The sequence below is a fragment of the Centruroides sculpturatus genome, unplaced genomic scaffold, assembly GCF_000671375.1.
Source record: "Centruroides sculpturatus isolate CEXI.00-Female unplaced genomic scaffold, Cexi_2.0 scaffold1853, whole genome shotgun sequence".
Taxonomy (NCBI): domain Eukaryota; kingdom Metazoa; phylum Arthropoda; class Arachnida; order Scorpiones; family Buthidae; genus Centruroides; species Centruroides sculpturatus.
The window spans coordinates 42,245-55,674 of NW_019385991.1; the positions used below are offsets into that span (position 1 = coordinate 42,245).

Here is a 13,430-nt window from a genome sequence, read left to right on the forward strand (position 1 = left end):
TTATTACATATATATAAACATAGTAAGAAAGCATATATTTTTTTATTTTTTGTAAGTTCCAGAATGAATTAATCAAATTTCCATAAAAACCTATGGTAAATCAATAATCGGTTAACAAACAATTCAAATAGCAAACAGTCTTAGAACAGATTATGTTCGTTAACTGATCATCCACTGTATATACTTCAGTTTAGTCACACTTGGTAGGAAATTAACTATTCTTGTAGTAGCCAGAGTGGGAGAAACTATTTTATGGGCCATTTATTACATCATTTATCAAATCTTTACTTTTTTGTATTTTACTGTATTTAATTTTTTTAAATAATTAATTAATTAATTAATTAAAATCAATTTTTCATAATTAACTAATAAAAGTAGAATTCTATTGGCTATTAAGATGTGACGTGCTTGAAAATTTTTCCAAGTTAAATTCGTTATATCCATTTTTTGATTCTTGCAATCAATTTTAGTACGTTTTATTCAAAACTTTTAGATAAAAATAATGGATACCCAGTGGTATCTTTCTTATAAAAAGAATAGTAGTGTGAAGCTTTAGAAAAGGGTAAGGTCAGAGATGGACTTTTTGTTTACCAATTCCACCACACTGGTTTGCATGTAGAATTATGTTTTATACAAATTTTGTTTGCAAATTTGAACTCAACATAAGTAATTTGATAAAATATTTTACTTTTGCATAATTTCATTTATTTAAAAAAAAATATGCTGATTTTTATATTTATTGCTTAACTTTTGAACATCAAGAGTTATATTTAACTTTCCATTTACCATTCTGATTAATTTCTTCTTGACATGCTTGAATGACAAATAATTTTGGTTTGTCTTGTAAAGCTTCTGTACAAATTTTATAAATGATGTCTTTATATATATCAACAGGAATGTTATCAGATGTATAAATGTTACCTGTTGAAAACAAAATTTTATATCAGATACTGTTACTTTAATGATAAGAAAATTACTGTAATATGAAGTATAGTGTGAGAAGCCGGGGAGAGGGTACAGCGTCAAACTCTAAACCTCTTTGATTGGTGAGATCCGCTCATATTGTAACTGGATGGCTATAAATCAAGTGGGGAGGTTGCAGTTAAGTCAATAATGTAAGCAAATAAAGTCAGGCTAACAGGTTAACAAAACTAAAAACTTTAACAGAAAAATAAGCATAAGATACAATTTTAGATATGTGTTCCTGAGCTAGAGATCAACTTCCTAGGCTATATGCAAACGCTAACGCTAACAACTAGTTTACATCAACTGGAACATTATAATACCTCCTTAAGAGTGAGGTCTGTCGTAGCAGTAAACTTATCCACAGACCAGGGAAAGATGTTCGGGAGGAAGTTTGCACAAAGCACAAACAAATATCAATGTAATCCTGTAAGGAACCAAGTCTGAGCTTTATTTTTATTTTACTTTTATTTTGCTTTCATTATATTTTGTTTGGGGCTTATGTTTAGTTAAGACGGTTTCCTCACCATTCACCTTAGTAACTTAAAAATAGAAGAAAAACCAACTCACCGACGAAAGAAAAGCGCCGTAGAAAAACTCGCGCTTCCCAAGCGGAAAAAGTAAGTCCGCACCGAGAAAAAGGGGGGGGAAGACCCCACAACCCAGTTAGGAATCGCTAAACCTTAAAATAATAAAGCATCCCGATAATTGTTAAAAAGAATAATGTAAAAGGTTAGCGAAGTATTGTCGGAAAATAATCTGCCAGATAAACGAGAAAAATTTAATGTTACAGATAATTATGTAAATGAGGAGAGTGAGCTCATTCAGAATTGTGACGTCACCTCACACTATAAAGCCTCTAACTCAAGTGAAAACGAACGAGGTGAATTCCTGATAGCAACGAGCTTATAGCAGTGAACGAGAGAGAGATGTCCGATAGGATTTTTGAAGTTATTCGATTTGTGGATCGACGATTATAGAAAGTCTTGAGAGTTGAGGAAATAGGTTCCTAGTATATTGAGGTGACGATTAGGATCTTTAATTTATAAGAATTATTGTTTATAAGTTAATTCTTTGATTTTGTCGAATTCCAAAGGGGAATAGAATTAAGTTAGAAATAGATTGATTTGAGTTTGTCGGATTAATTCTTGTTGAGTTCCATTGAATAAATTATTGTTTGATTTTTACTAAATACTGTATAGAATTTATTAATAGAAGTTTAATTAAATATTTGATTTTGTTATTGACAAACTTTGTCATTATTTAATTCGGTGCACGCTTAAAGTCCAGGCCTGGCACACTAACGCGAATCCGCGTAAAGTACCCGTTAGGGAACGGCTATTTCCGGCACACAGTAGTGTCGATAATCGTTGGAAAGTCGGAAAAATAATATAGTACTTTACAATCCTTTGGGGACTATGATTACGGCGGGAGCCAAGACTATCATGTCTTCTAAAGATGTCTGTCGAGCCTAATGGGTGCCTGTCTGTTATATCCCCATCCGGTGTGGGAATTTGGATTCGGCAGTGATACATGTTTGTTCAGCAGTGATGACATGTCGAAGATTTCATTACTGGATGATGAAAACTAAACAAAGTCGACTCGAAGGTTTAGTATTTCCTTCAATTGTTTTTTAGATTTTCCCTGTGGACTAAGTTAAGTGCCAACTTCCTCTCTCTCTCTTCAGCACTCATAGTCCCTGAAGGACCTTGGCCTCATCCAGGATTTCCACCCATTCCTCTCTATCTTGGGCCTTCCCTTTCCAACAACTCACACCCATCTTTCTCAAATCATCCTCCACATCCTCTTCCCATCTCTTTCTTGATCTCCCTCTCGGTCTTCTTCCCTCTGGCCTTTCTCTGTACATCTGATACACTTTTCTCTCAGGTTCCATCCGTTCTAAATGCTCAATCCAACAAAATCTCCCTCTTTTAATTTCTGTTACTATATCAGGATTTTCATATAAATCTTCGAGTTCCTTATTACTTTTAATTCTCCACTCTCCCTATCCTGCACTGGTCCATATATTCTTCTCAGAATTTTCCTTTCAAATCTTCTCAACTGTTTATGTTTTCTTGTCAGCGTCCAAGTTTCAGAACCATACATGATTACAGGTCTTATAATAGTTTTATATATTCTAATCTTACTGCATCTTGATATTTCTTTAGATGTTATAATTCTTCTTAATTAACATATAATAGCTTTTATTTCCCACTGTCATTCTTGCCTTCATTTCCTCATCAATTTCATTCTTTTCTGTTAACTGTGTTCCAAGTATTGAAATTTATTCACTTTTTCGAATTTATGGTCCTTTATATGTAGAATTTGTACCCTTGACCACTGGCATTCGTTCCTTGTTAACTTCATATATTTTGTTTTTTCATCGTTAACTGCTAAGCCTTTATCTATAGCTGTGTAATCCATTATTTTAAATGTTTCCTCAATTACTTCTTTAGATCTTCCCAATATAACAATGTGACCGCAGGGTCGGCACCTCTTTAGTGCCCTGTCAGGATGACACCACTGTATCTTGTAAACGGACACAGAAAAAAAATATTGGGCATTAATTTTATTTACGCGAACGGTCGCGTGTGCGGACTTTTGGTTCCAGGATGGAGGCAGGAGAAGAGAATCAGAGGAATTACACTCTACAGATTTTCTGTATATACATGACACCCGTTTATTATTCTACTTTAGCTATATATAAAGCATGTTGTATTACAATTAACATATCTATTTCTTTTCCGATAACAAGTACTAAAGAGAGAGAGAGTTTACATTTACTTCGCGTGAGGATAAATACCTTGATTATAAGTGGTGAGGGTTGGAAATTTAGTCCTCGAGTCTCGAGAGGGCACACAGTTCTTTTGAACGATGAGGTTTTTTAGGCGGTGGTCTACCCCGCATGGCAGTGATTAGAACAGTCACTGGCAGTGGCTAATCCACACACGTAATCCTACAGTTCACTCAACTCTGGAGACTGTCTTTGACGCATCGACCCCTCCTTTTTATAAAGGGGGCAGTCATTGGATTTTTCCACTGCCTTATTAGGACTGTTTTCCACCATTGACCAATAGTTGTTTTCTTTCTTCTTTTCGTAGATTCCGGGTGACATATTCGATGTATCATCTTCAACCAGGAAAAAGTCCGTGGGAAAACAATTTAATTATCCTTTAAAATGTCGGTTTGTAGTTTCTCTCTCTAAACTAAAAAATAAATTCTCTTTTTTTTTTCACAAAAAAATTTAAACAAACCATCAGCAAATGCTAAGCACTGTAAATGTTTATTGAAAACCATTCCACCTGTATCCACATCCATTTCTTCATATACTTTTCTCATTACCACTTCTTATACCAAGTTAAATAAAACTGTAGAAAGTGCATCTCCCTGCTTAAGCCCTTTCTTTATTGCAAATGTTCTTGAAATATATCCCTGGATCTTAACCATACCCTCAGTCTTTCCTAAAGTTAACTTTGTGAGATTTATAAGTTTTTGAGGGATTCCCAATTCTTGAAGATGCTCCCAAACTTTCTCTCTTCTTATACTATCATAAGGTTTTTTGGTATCAATAAAAAGTTGGTGTGTCTCAATATTATATTCATAGCATTTCTCTAGAATCAGTCTTAGTGTAGAAATCTGATGTATGGTTGATCTGTTTTTTCTAAAACAGCATTGATAATCTCCCACTGTTTTTTCCATGTATACTGCCAACCTTTTTGCTATTATTTTTGAAAAAATTTTATAAACTACATTCAGTACAGTTATTCCTCTAGTTACTACAATCTAATTTATCTCCTTTTTTGTGAATTGGGCAAATTATTCCTCTATTCCAGCTTTGTGGCATGTGTTCTTTTTTCCAGATTTTCCTAACAAGCTTGCCTAACTCCAGTTCCAATTTCACACCTCCTGCTTTTATCATTTCCAACACTATTCCATCCTCTCCAGGAACCTTGTTGTTCTTTAAAGTTGTTATTGCCCATCTCAATTCTGTTAGTCTTGGATATTCATATCCCCCATTTGCACTTTCTTCTCCTTCTTCATCAGAATCAACTTCTGTGTCTCATCTTCTATTACTGTATCCATTTGACATTCAATTGATCCTACTCCTTCGTTTAGTAGTTCTTCAAAATCTCAGCCCATCTATCCAGAATTTTATTATTCTCACTAATGAGCTCTCCTTCTTTCCCTCTACAGAAACCAAGTTTTGGTTAAAACCCTTTCTTCTCTTCCTTAATATCTGTATAAAAATTTCTCATTTCATTGGTTCTGCTATTTCCCTCCATTTCTTTCAACTTTGCATTTATCCATTCCCTCTTTTTCTTCCTGCACACTTTAGATGCCAGTCTTCTCTTCTCTTTGAAGTCTTTGATATTGCTTTCAGATTCGTTTTGGATCATCTTTATCCTCGCATTTCTTCTTTCCTCTAATGCATCCCTACAATCCAAATCAAATCAATTGTTTTTCCTTCTCTTTCTACTTTTACCAAGTACTTCTGCTGCTGTTGTGATGACGCTTGATATTACATTTTCCCACCTTCCTTCGATGTTTCTTGGTCTCTGCCTCCTCTCCTTTGCCTTCATCAGGTTTTGTTCAAGCACCCACTGATATTTAATTTTGATTTCATTCTACTTTAGAGATTCAACTTCATATCTTATAGCACTATTTGCCCTTCCACTTCTAGGTTTGATTGATATTTTTTGTCTATAGTTTGCCCTCACTAAGATCTTGCATCTGTAATATCAGTAGCATGTCTTGTATCAATAAGTATATAGTCAATTTGGTTTATAGTATCACCACCACCCAGTGAAGTCCATGTACCTAAATGTACTCTTTTATGAGGAAACATTGTTGTAGTAACCACCATATTATGTCCTGAAGCTAGATCTACTACTTGTTTTCCGTTGTCGTTACTATTTTCATGAATGCTGTTTCTTCCAATGACTCCTTGATACACTTCTTCTCTTCCAATTTTAGAATTCCAATCCCCAAGTATTAGTTTAACATCATGTTTTGGTACTGTCTCTAGAACTTCCACTAACTGACAATAAAATTAATCATTAATGTCCACATTGACAAATATATAATAAGAAATTAAATAAGGACAGTAAGGCAATAGTAATTATTCATCTTTTACCTCTTCACTCTTCTCCTCCGTTGGTGCACGAACACTAATCATTGTGACGTTAAAAAATCTCCCCTTTATACGTATGGTGGCTATCCTTTCATTAAAGAATTGATAATTCAAAATAAAATATTGCAATTCCCTTTTTAATCATAAATCCAGTTCTCAACTGGCCATCTTCACAACCACTATAAAATATCAAATATCTATCAAATATCTCCCTCTAATATACCACTGTCTTTCCAACGTATTTCCTGAATAGCAGCAATTGTTATGTTATATTGTTCTAGCTCTCTCTGAAGATTTTGAAATTGGCCAGCCTGGAATAAACTTCTAACATTCCAAGTACCTATTACTATGACATTTTTCCTTGCCTTTTTCTTTCCACCATTCTTTTTGCTTCTGTTACCATTCATAAAAATCATATCGCATTCCATTTCATTATCCTTTCTGTTCGTATAATTAGTATCCCTTTCAGAGCCATCCAGTGAGTTTCCTGGTTGTGTCGTTACAAGAAATTTTTACAAGGTAGGGGTGTAAACCCGACGCTCAATCGCCATTTCGGAGGGCCATTTCTCCCATCCCTTTAGTCTATCTATATGGCTTATCGTTTTCACTGCTTCTACTTTTACCTGTTAACCTTTCAAGACGTTGGGTTTAGCCATAGATTTGTTTTATTTTAAATTATTTTGAATAAATTACACTAATATAATAATTCCTACAATTACACAATTTTTACAATTTAAAAATCTAACTGTCAACTTCCTCACACTTCATAATTAATTTAAACATATTTTTGTTATTTTCGTGGGTTGATGGAAGGGAGAAAGGACTTGTTGACAGTTAAGTTAATATTCAATATTCTCCCATTTTTAACTTTATGAGAAATGGATGGGAAAAAGGAAAGTTTCTAAAATGCATCTTTCTGTTAAAAATTATAGAAAAACAGCCCCTGGATTCTCACAATAGTTAGTAAAATACTATGATTTAATTTTTAGATATTTTTATCAAAGATAAAAAAGTAATTTACCTCTTGATCCATGCGTTAAAATACAACACGTGAAAATGTCATAATCTGTATACTGAAATGACTGAAGTTGTCCAATTATTTGCATCATACTATTATAATGTAAATCATTGAATACTAACACATCAAATCCAAGTTTATGCCATAGTTTAACAAGTGCAGCTAAAAAAAAAAAAAAATAAAATATTATTATAATTATATAAGATCAAAACTTTCAGAAATTTTTCTATTTTTAACTGATTAAATAAGTACTTATTTAAATCTATACATGAATGAACTCTTCATAAGGGGTTATTGTTAATTGTCTACTTGGACTTTACTTATTAATAGGACTTAATACTGGTGTTTAAAGATTGGCACATATTTTAATAATTTACAACCTTTATTTATTATATATTTTTTGATTTAATTATATAGTGAAATGTTTATATATATGAGGAAGATACCTTTATACTCGGGTTTGGAATATGTATTTACAGTGAGTTTTTTTAAATTGTTTTTTATGGCTATGTAAAAAAAATTTTTTTTAACTTATACAATAACTTATCTGTTTTATTGTTGTTACTTTTTAGTGTATGGTAGTAGTACTGCTGATGAGAGGCATGCTAGCCCGAAACTCGTATAATATGTGTACAGAAACTATTACTACAGGTGATATAATAAAGAAATTTTGTTCTTTCCTGAACTAACTCTCATTGCTGTGCCAATCTTTAAACACCAGTATTAAGTCCTATTAATAAGTAAAGTCCAAGTAGACAATTAACAATAACATTAGAATTTAAGGACAGTAAGGCTTTTACAATTTCTTCATAAGGGGTGTTTGGAAATAAAAGAGTCACTGAAGAAAGCAATGTATTATTTAATTAATGTAGTTAACTGATGCAAGTCATGATGAAAGTTGTAAGCCTGCTTGTCAGGACAAACATGCACCTACCGGCAATATCACTTTAGATGGGAGAGGAGAGCTGTTAACACATAGAGCAGAGGTTTCCAACTTATTTTTATCATGGATCCTTTTTCACCTTAATAAAAAATGTTGGAACCCAGATAATGACAAATTATGGAATCCTGCAGATATCAATGAATTAAAGCATACTAGGTAGCCACTTTATACCAAAACTGAAACAAAAAGTATAACAATAAAATTGCTGTGATGTTTGTGAGCAACATGTGTATAGACTACCGAATAGACTAGCACAAAGAATACTTAGTAAAGTCTTTTAATCACAAGTATTTTATTTGCCACTTGTGAACTAGGTTCTTATTGGATCCCACTCCACTAAATTTACACTATACACAGTAATCAGTTGTTTAGTACAACAAGTAAATTCATGACAATAGTACACATCCAGGAACTAAAATGTAACACTTACTAACTTATACCTAAAGACAGAGCAGATTTTATGAGACAGTAGACAGGAAAGAGGAAAGATCACAATACCCAGTGTTTTGGGATTATCTCGTAGTCACTGGATGATCACCGATTTAGATTTCACGGTTATATATTGACATAGATCTTTTTCTCTCTCTTTCTAATGTTGGGACCTCGAACCAATGCTGACCCTAGAGTTCTCTATTCATCCCTAGTAACCAAAAATGTCCTTCCCTCAGAATTATTCAGTCACAAGTCTCCAATGTAGAGCACTCCTCTCTCTCTCCTGACTACCATGAAGGTCTAGTCCAGACTAACTCATTCTTTATTCTCGTCAGCCCTCAGGTCTTGGCTCCCCCTTTGTTTCAAGTTCTTGGAATTGGTAACACATTGTATTCAGTTCTTGGAATCAGTGGTCTCATCCAGAGAGAAGAAAGGAAATGAAAAGAAAGTTCTAGACAGACTGAGAAAAAAGGGAATAAGAAACTATTAAAAACTATCTTAGAAACTAAATGAAAAATTATGTAACAATATGGCCGACGGCCACACTACAATTAAAAATAAAATCAAAATTAATTAATTAAAATTGAAATCAAATTAATGGGTAATTTAAAACAATGTTTTTTAAACCATTTACAAGTTGTTTTGAAATTTTCAAAATTGTAAATCAACTTTATTTTTAAATTTATCTTATTTGTGTGCAGTGGTGACAGAACATTTTGCTTTAAATATACATACATATATATATGTAAAGAGAAAAATCTCTCTTTCAATTAATTAAATTAAAAAACAACTTTATCCACACGTTGCGCTGTCATCGACATAAAAAACAATATGGCGTAATTGATACATGGTGAAGCGGGAAAAGATAAATAATAAAAAGGAATTGATATAGTGAGGAATAAACTTTAAATGTCGTTTCTTTGTTTACAGGTGAGAATGTCTATTATATTTCAGAAGTGTTATTTCGGTAATGTAACTTTAAAACTAATAAAATAAAAAAAACTTTGTTTACAGAGACAGAGCAACACATTGTGGTTTATTTCATTTGTCAAATCATTCCTTTTTTGAAAAAATTAAAAACCTTATATATATATATGTATATATACAGTAGACTCCCCCATAACACGGGTTTGTATAATACGGATTCATATAACAAGAGTTGCTCAAGATCTGTATGAGTCCAATGTGCAACTCCAAAAGACTAAGTGTGTACTGGGACGACATATGTGTTTATTGCTTCTTGATAAAAAGCACTGAGTTCAGCGTTAATACGATTTTTCTTATATCGCAAGTACTTTCGATGAGTATTATATCGTCGTCCTCAGGTGAAAAAAGAACAAATTTGAAAATTAGAACGTGCAAAGTGTTCCAAGTAGTAAACGGAAAAATTTTTCTTGTCAATTTCTAAATTATAGCGTTCGGTAATTCCGTTGGTCACGTGCAACAAGCTTTTGCTGACGTTCAAAATATCTTAAATCCACACGACTAGCAGCGCATGCATTGAGGAGCGATCGTACTAATTGTGCGACTCTTGGCGTTTAAACAGCAAAAAGCACCAAGAGTCGCACAATTAGTATAATCGCTCTTCAACGCATGCGCTGCTAGTCGTGTGGATTTAAGATATTTCGAACGCCAGCAAAAGCTTGTTGCACGTGACCAACAGAATTACCAAACACTATAATTTAGAAATTGACAAGAAAAATTTTTCCGTTTTCTACTTGGAACACTCTGCACGTTCTAATTTTCAAATCTGTTCTTTTTTTGCCTGAGGATGACGATATAATACTCGTCGAAAGTACTTGCGATATAAGAAAAATCGTATTAACGCTGAACTCAGTGCTTTTTATCAAGAAGCTATACAATTTTGGCGTGAGTTTTATTTATTTATCAATTTCTATATATATGTTTATTGCTTTAACATCATCTTATTTCATCAGTGAATAAAATACAAGTGTAAGAAACACAATGATTCTAATAAAAATATATAAATAAAACTTGAAATTAATAAAATATGTAAAAGTTTATGTCACACCTTTCATCTTGTGACGGCACACCGGTTGCGAAACACTGGGTTATAGTATGACTAAGAACTGGGTCGATATTAATATTAAAACAATTAACAAGTTTGTTGAAAACATTCGTTTTTATTAAATCAACGTTATACTGATAGATTTTCTGGTTTCGTGAATGTGTTTTATTACTATTTGGTTATTATGAGGATATGATTTGCTCCTCAAAAGTACTAAATAAATTAAAATACATGATTCTTGGAAAAAAGCTATTTCATACTTTTAAGATTTTTAATATTTATTTACAACTCCTAATAATTTAAAAGATTATCCTGTTTATTAATAAAATATAATTTAATAATAAACAATGCTTTGTACCCACGACTATAAATTAGACAGAATTAGATAACCTAATAAATAGGGTATAACAATTTGCAGGGCTTATCACACCTAGGCTGACAGAAAAAAGAACCAGAACTTTTATAAAAAAGGGTTGGTCTTTAATAATCACGTTTCAAATTTAGGTAAGTATGCATTTCGGGTACAAGAACCCCTCATCAGCTTACAAACACATGGTAACAACGTAACAGATACAATACCAATAACCAGCCAATACAGTGGGATAACCAACATATGCATTGCACTGCATTTACAATTTCTCAATGTAACCCATACACTAAAAACTAAAATATCAAGAATAAATTAGAATACAATGACAATGTGGTATAACATATTATCTGGGACCAGTAAATGTCTTAGTTTCTCCTACATTTTCCAAATTCTGATAGACAGTTACACTATTAATAATAAATATTGTTAAGTATATTAAAAAACACAAAAAAAGGGGGAAGGAAGCTAACAATGAACTTACTCTTATTAAAACCAATTGGTCTCCAGATTTTAGCACAAACAAAATACATCTGATCTATAAGACTTTGTGAAGTCAACTGCTCTGTCACACTGCATTTTACAAAGTGATGTGACTATGTTCCCCACATCTGTTCAGCATCTGTTTTGAGGTTAAGTGAAAACAATGTCAGTCCACTCCTCATGTAGCTTCAGTCCCACATTGTTATTAATTCTGATGTCTTCCTATATTTTCAGAATTTCTAGGTGTTCCNACCAGAACTTTTATAAAAAAGGGTTGGTCTTTAATAATCACGTTTCAAATTTAGGTAAGTATGCATTTCGGGTACAAGAACCCCTCATCAGCTTACAAACACATGGTAACAACGTAACAGATACAATACCAATAACCAGCCAATACAGTGGGATAACCAACATATGCATTGCACTGCATTTACAATTTCTCAATGTAACCCATACACTAAAAACTAAAATATCAAGAATAAATTAGAATACAATGACAATGTGGTATAACATATTATCTGGGACCAGTAAATGTCTTAGTTTCTCCTACATTTTCCAAATTCTGATAGACAGTTACACTATTAATAATAAATATTGTTAAGTATATTAAAAAACACAAAAAAAGGGGGAAGGAAGCTAACAATGAACTTACTCTTATTAAAACCAATTGGTCTCCAGATTTTAGCACAAACAAAATACATCTGATCTATAAGACTTTGTGAAGTCAACTGCTCTGTCACACTGCATTTTACAAAGTGATGTGACTATGTTCCCCACATCTGTTCAGCATCTGTTTTGAGGTTAAGTGAAAACAATGTCAGTCCACTCCTCATGTAGCTTCAGTCCCACATTGTTATTAATTCTGATGTCTTCCTGTATTTTCAGAATTTCTAGGTGTTCCTGTAGTCTTCTTTTTAGTTGATTGTTTTCTGTCATAATACACTTGATGTTATCTTTTAAAATTTCACAACCTTCAGTGTTGCAATGTTGTGCCACTGATGATGATATCAAATTATTTTTAATGGCATATATATGTTCTTTAATCCTTGTCTTTAATTTTCTTCCAGTTTCCCCTATGTATCTTTTTTTATGTGAACAACTGCAATCTAAGGAATAAACTACATTATCTTTTTCTAAATCATTATGTTCATTATTTTCATGTTTACTGTCAATCAATTTTGCTATGGTTCCTGTGTGGTTTGGTACTAAAATAATATCTAATCTTTTTAATTTGTGTTTTAATTTTCAAAAACACCAAAAACATATTCTATTTTTAGATACACAGTCTTAACAGCTATTGGCTGTCTATTTAACGTAACATTTTTTCTTTTGCCTTTACTTGTTTTTTTAAATTTTAAAAGATAGCATCAAGTGTATTATGACAGTAAACAATCAACTAAAAAGAAGACTACAGGAACACCTAGAAATTCTGAAAATATAGGAAGACATCAGAATTAATAACAATGTGGGACTGAAGCTACATGAGGAGTGGACTGACATTGTTTTCACTTAACCTCAAAACAGATGCTGAACAGATGTGGGGGAACATAGTCACATCACTTTGTAAAATGCAGTGTGACAGAGCAGTTGACTTCACAAAGTCTTATAGATCAGATGTATTTTGTTTGTGCTAAAATCTGGAGACCAATTGGTTTTAATAAGAGTAAGTTCATTGTTAGCTTCCTTCCCCCTTTTTTTGTGTTTTTTAATATACTTAACAATATTTATTATTAATAGTGTAACTGTCTATCAGAATTTGGAAAATGTAGGAGAAACTAAGACATTTACTGGTCCCAGATAATATGTTATACCACATTGTCATTGTATTCTAATTTATTCTTGATATTTTAGTTTTTAGTGTATGGGTTACATTGAGAAATTGTAAATGCAGTGCAATGCATATGTTGGTTATCCCACTGTATTGGCTGGTTATTGGTATTGTATCTGTTACGTTGTTACCATGTGTTTGTAAGCTGATGAGGGGTTCTTGTACCCGAAATGCATACTTACCTAAATTTGAAACGTGATTATTAAAGACCAACCCTTTTTTATAAAAGTTCTGGT

General features: G+C 32.6%; 1 protein-coding gene across 1 annotated transcript in view; it reads right to left on the reverse strand.

The window, feature by feature from the left end:
• LOC111612965 (caspase-8-like) overlaps nucleotides 1-7,268 on the reverse strand; it is a 34,535-nt gene extending 27,267 nt beyond the window's left edge. The window contains exons 1-2 of the mRNA XM_023354260.1: nucleotides 7,116-7,268; nucleotides 787-921 (exon numbers count right to left, since the gene is read on the reverse strand). Of these exons, the coding sequence (XP_023210028.1) occupies nucleotides 787-921; nucleotides 7,116-7,203 (223 nt within the window). The 5' untranslated portion in view covers nucleotides 7,204-7,268. The remainder of the gene's footprint in view (nucleotides 1-786; nucleotides 922-7,115) is intronic.
• Nucleotides 7,269-13,430: the final 6,162 nt, after the last annotated feature.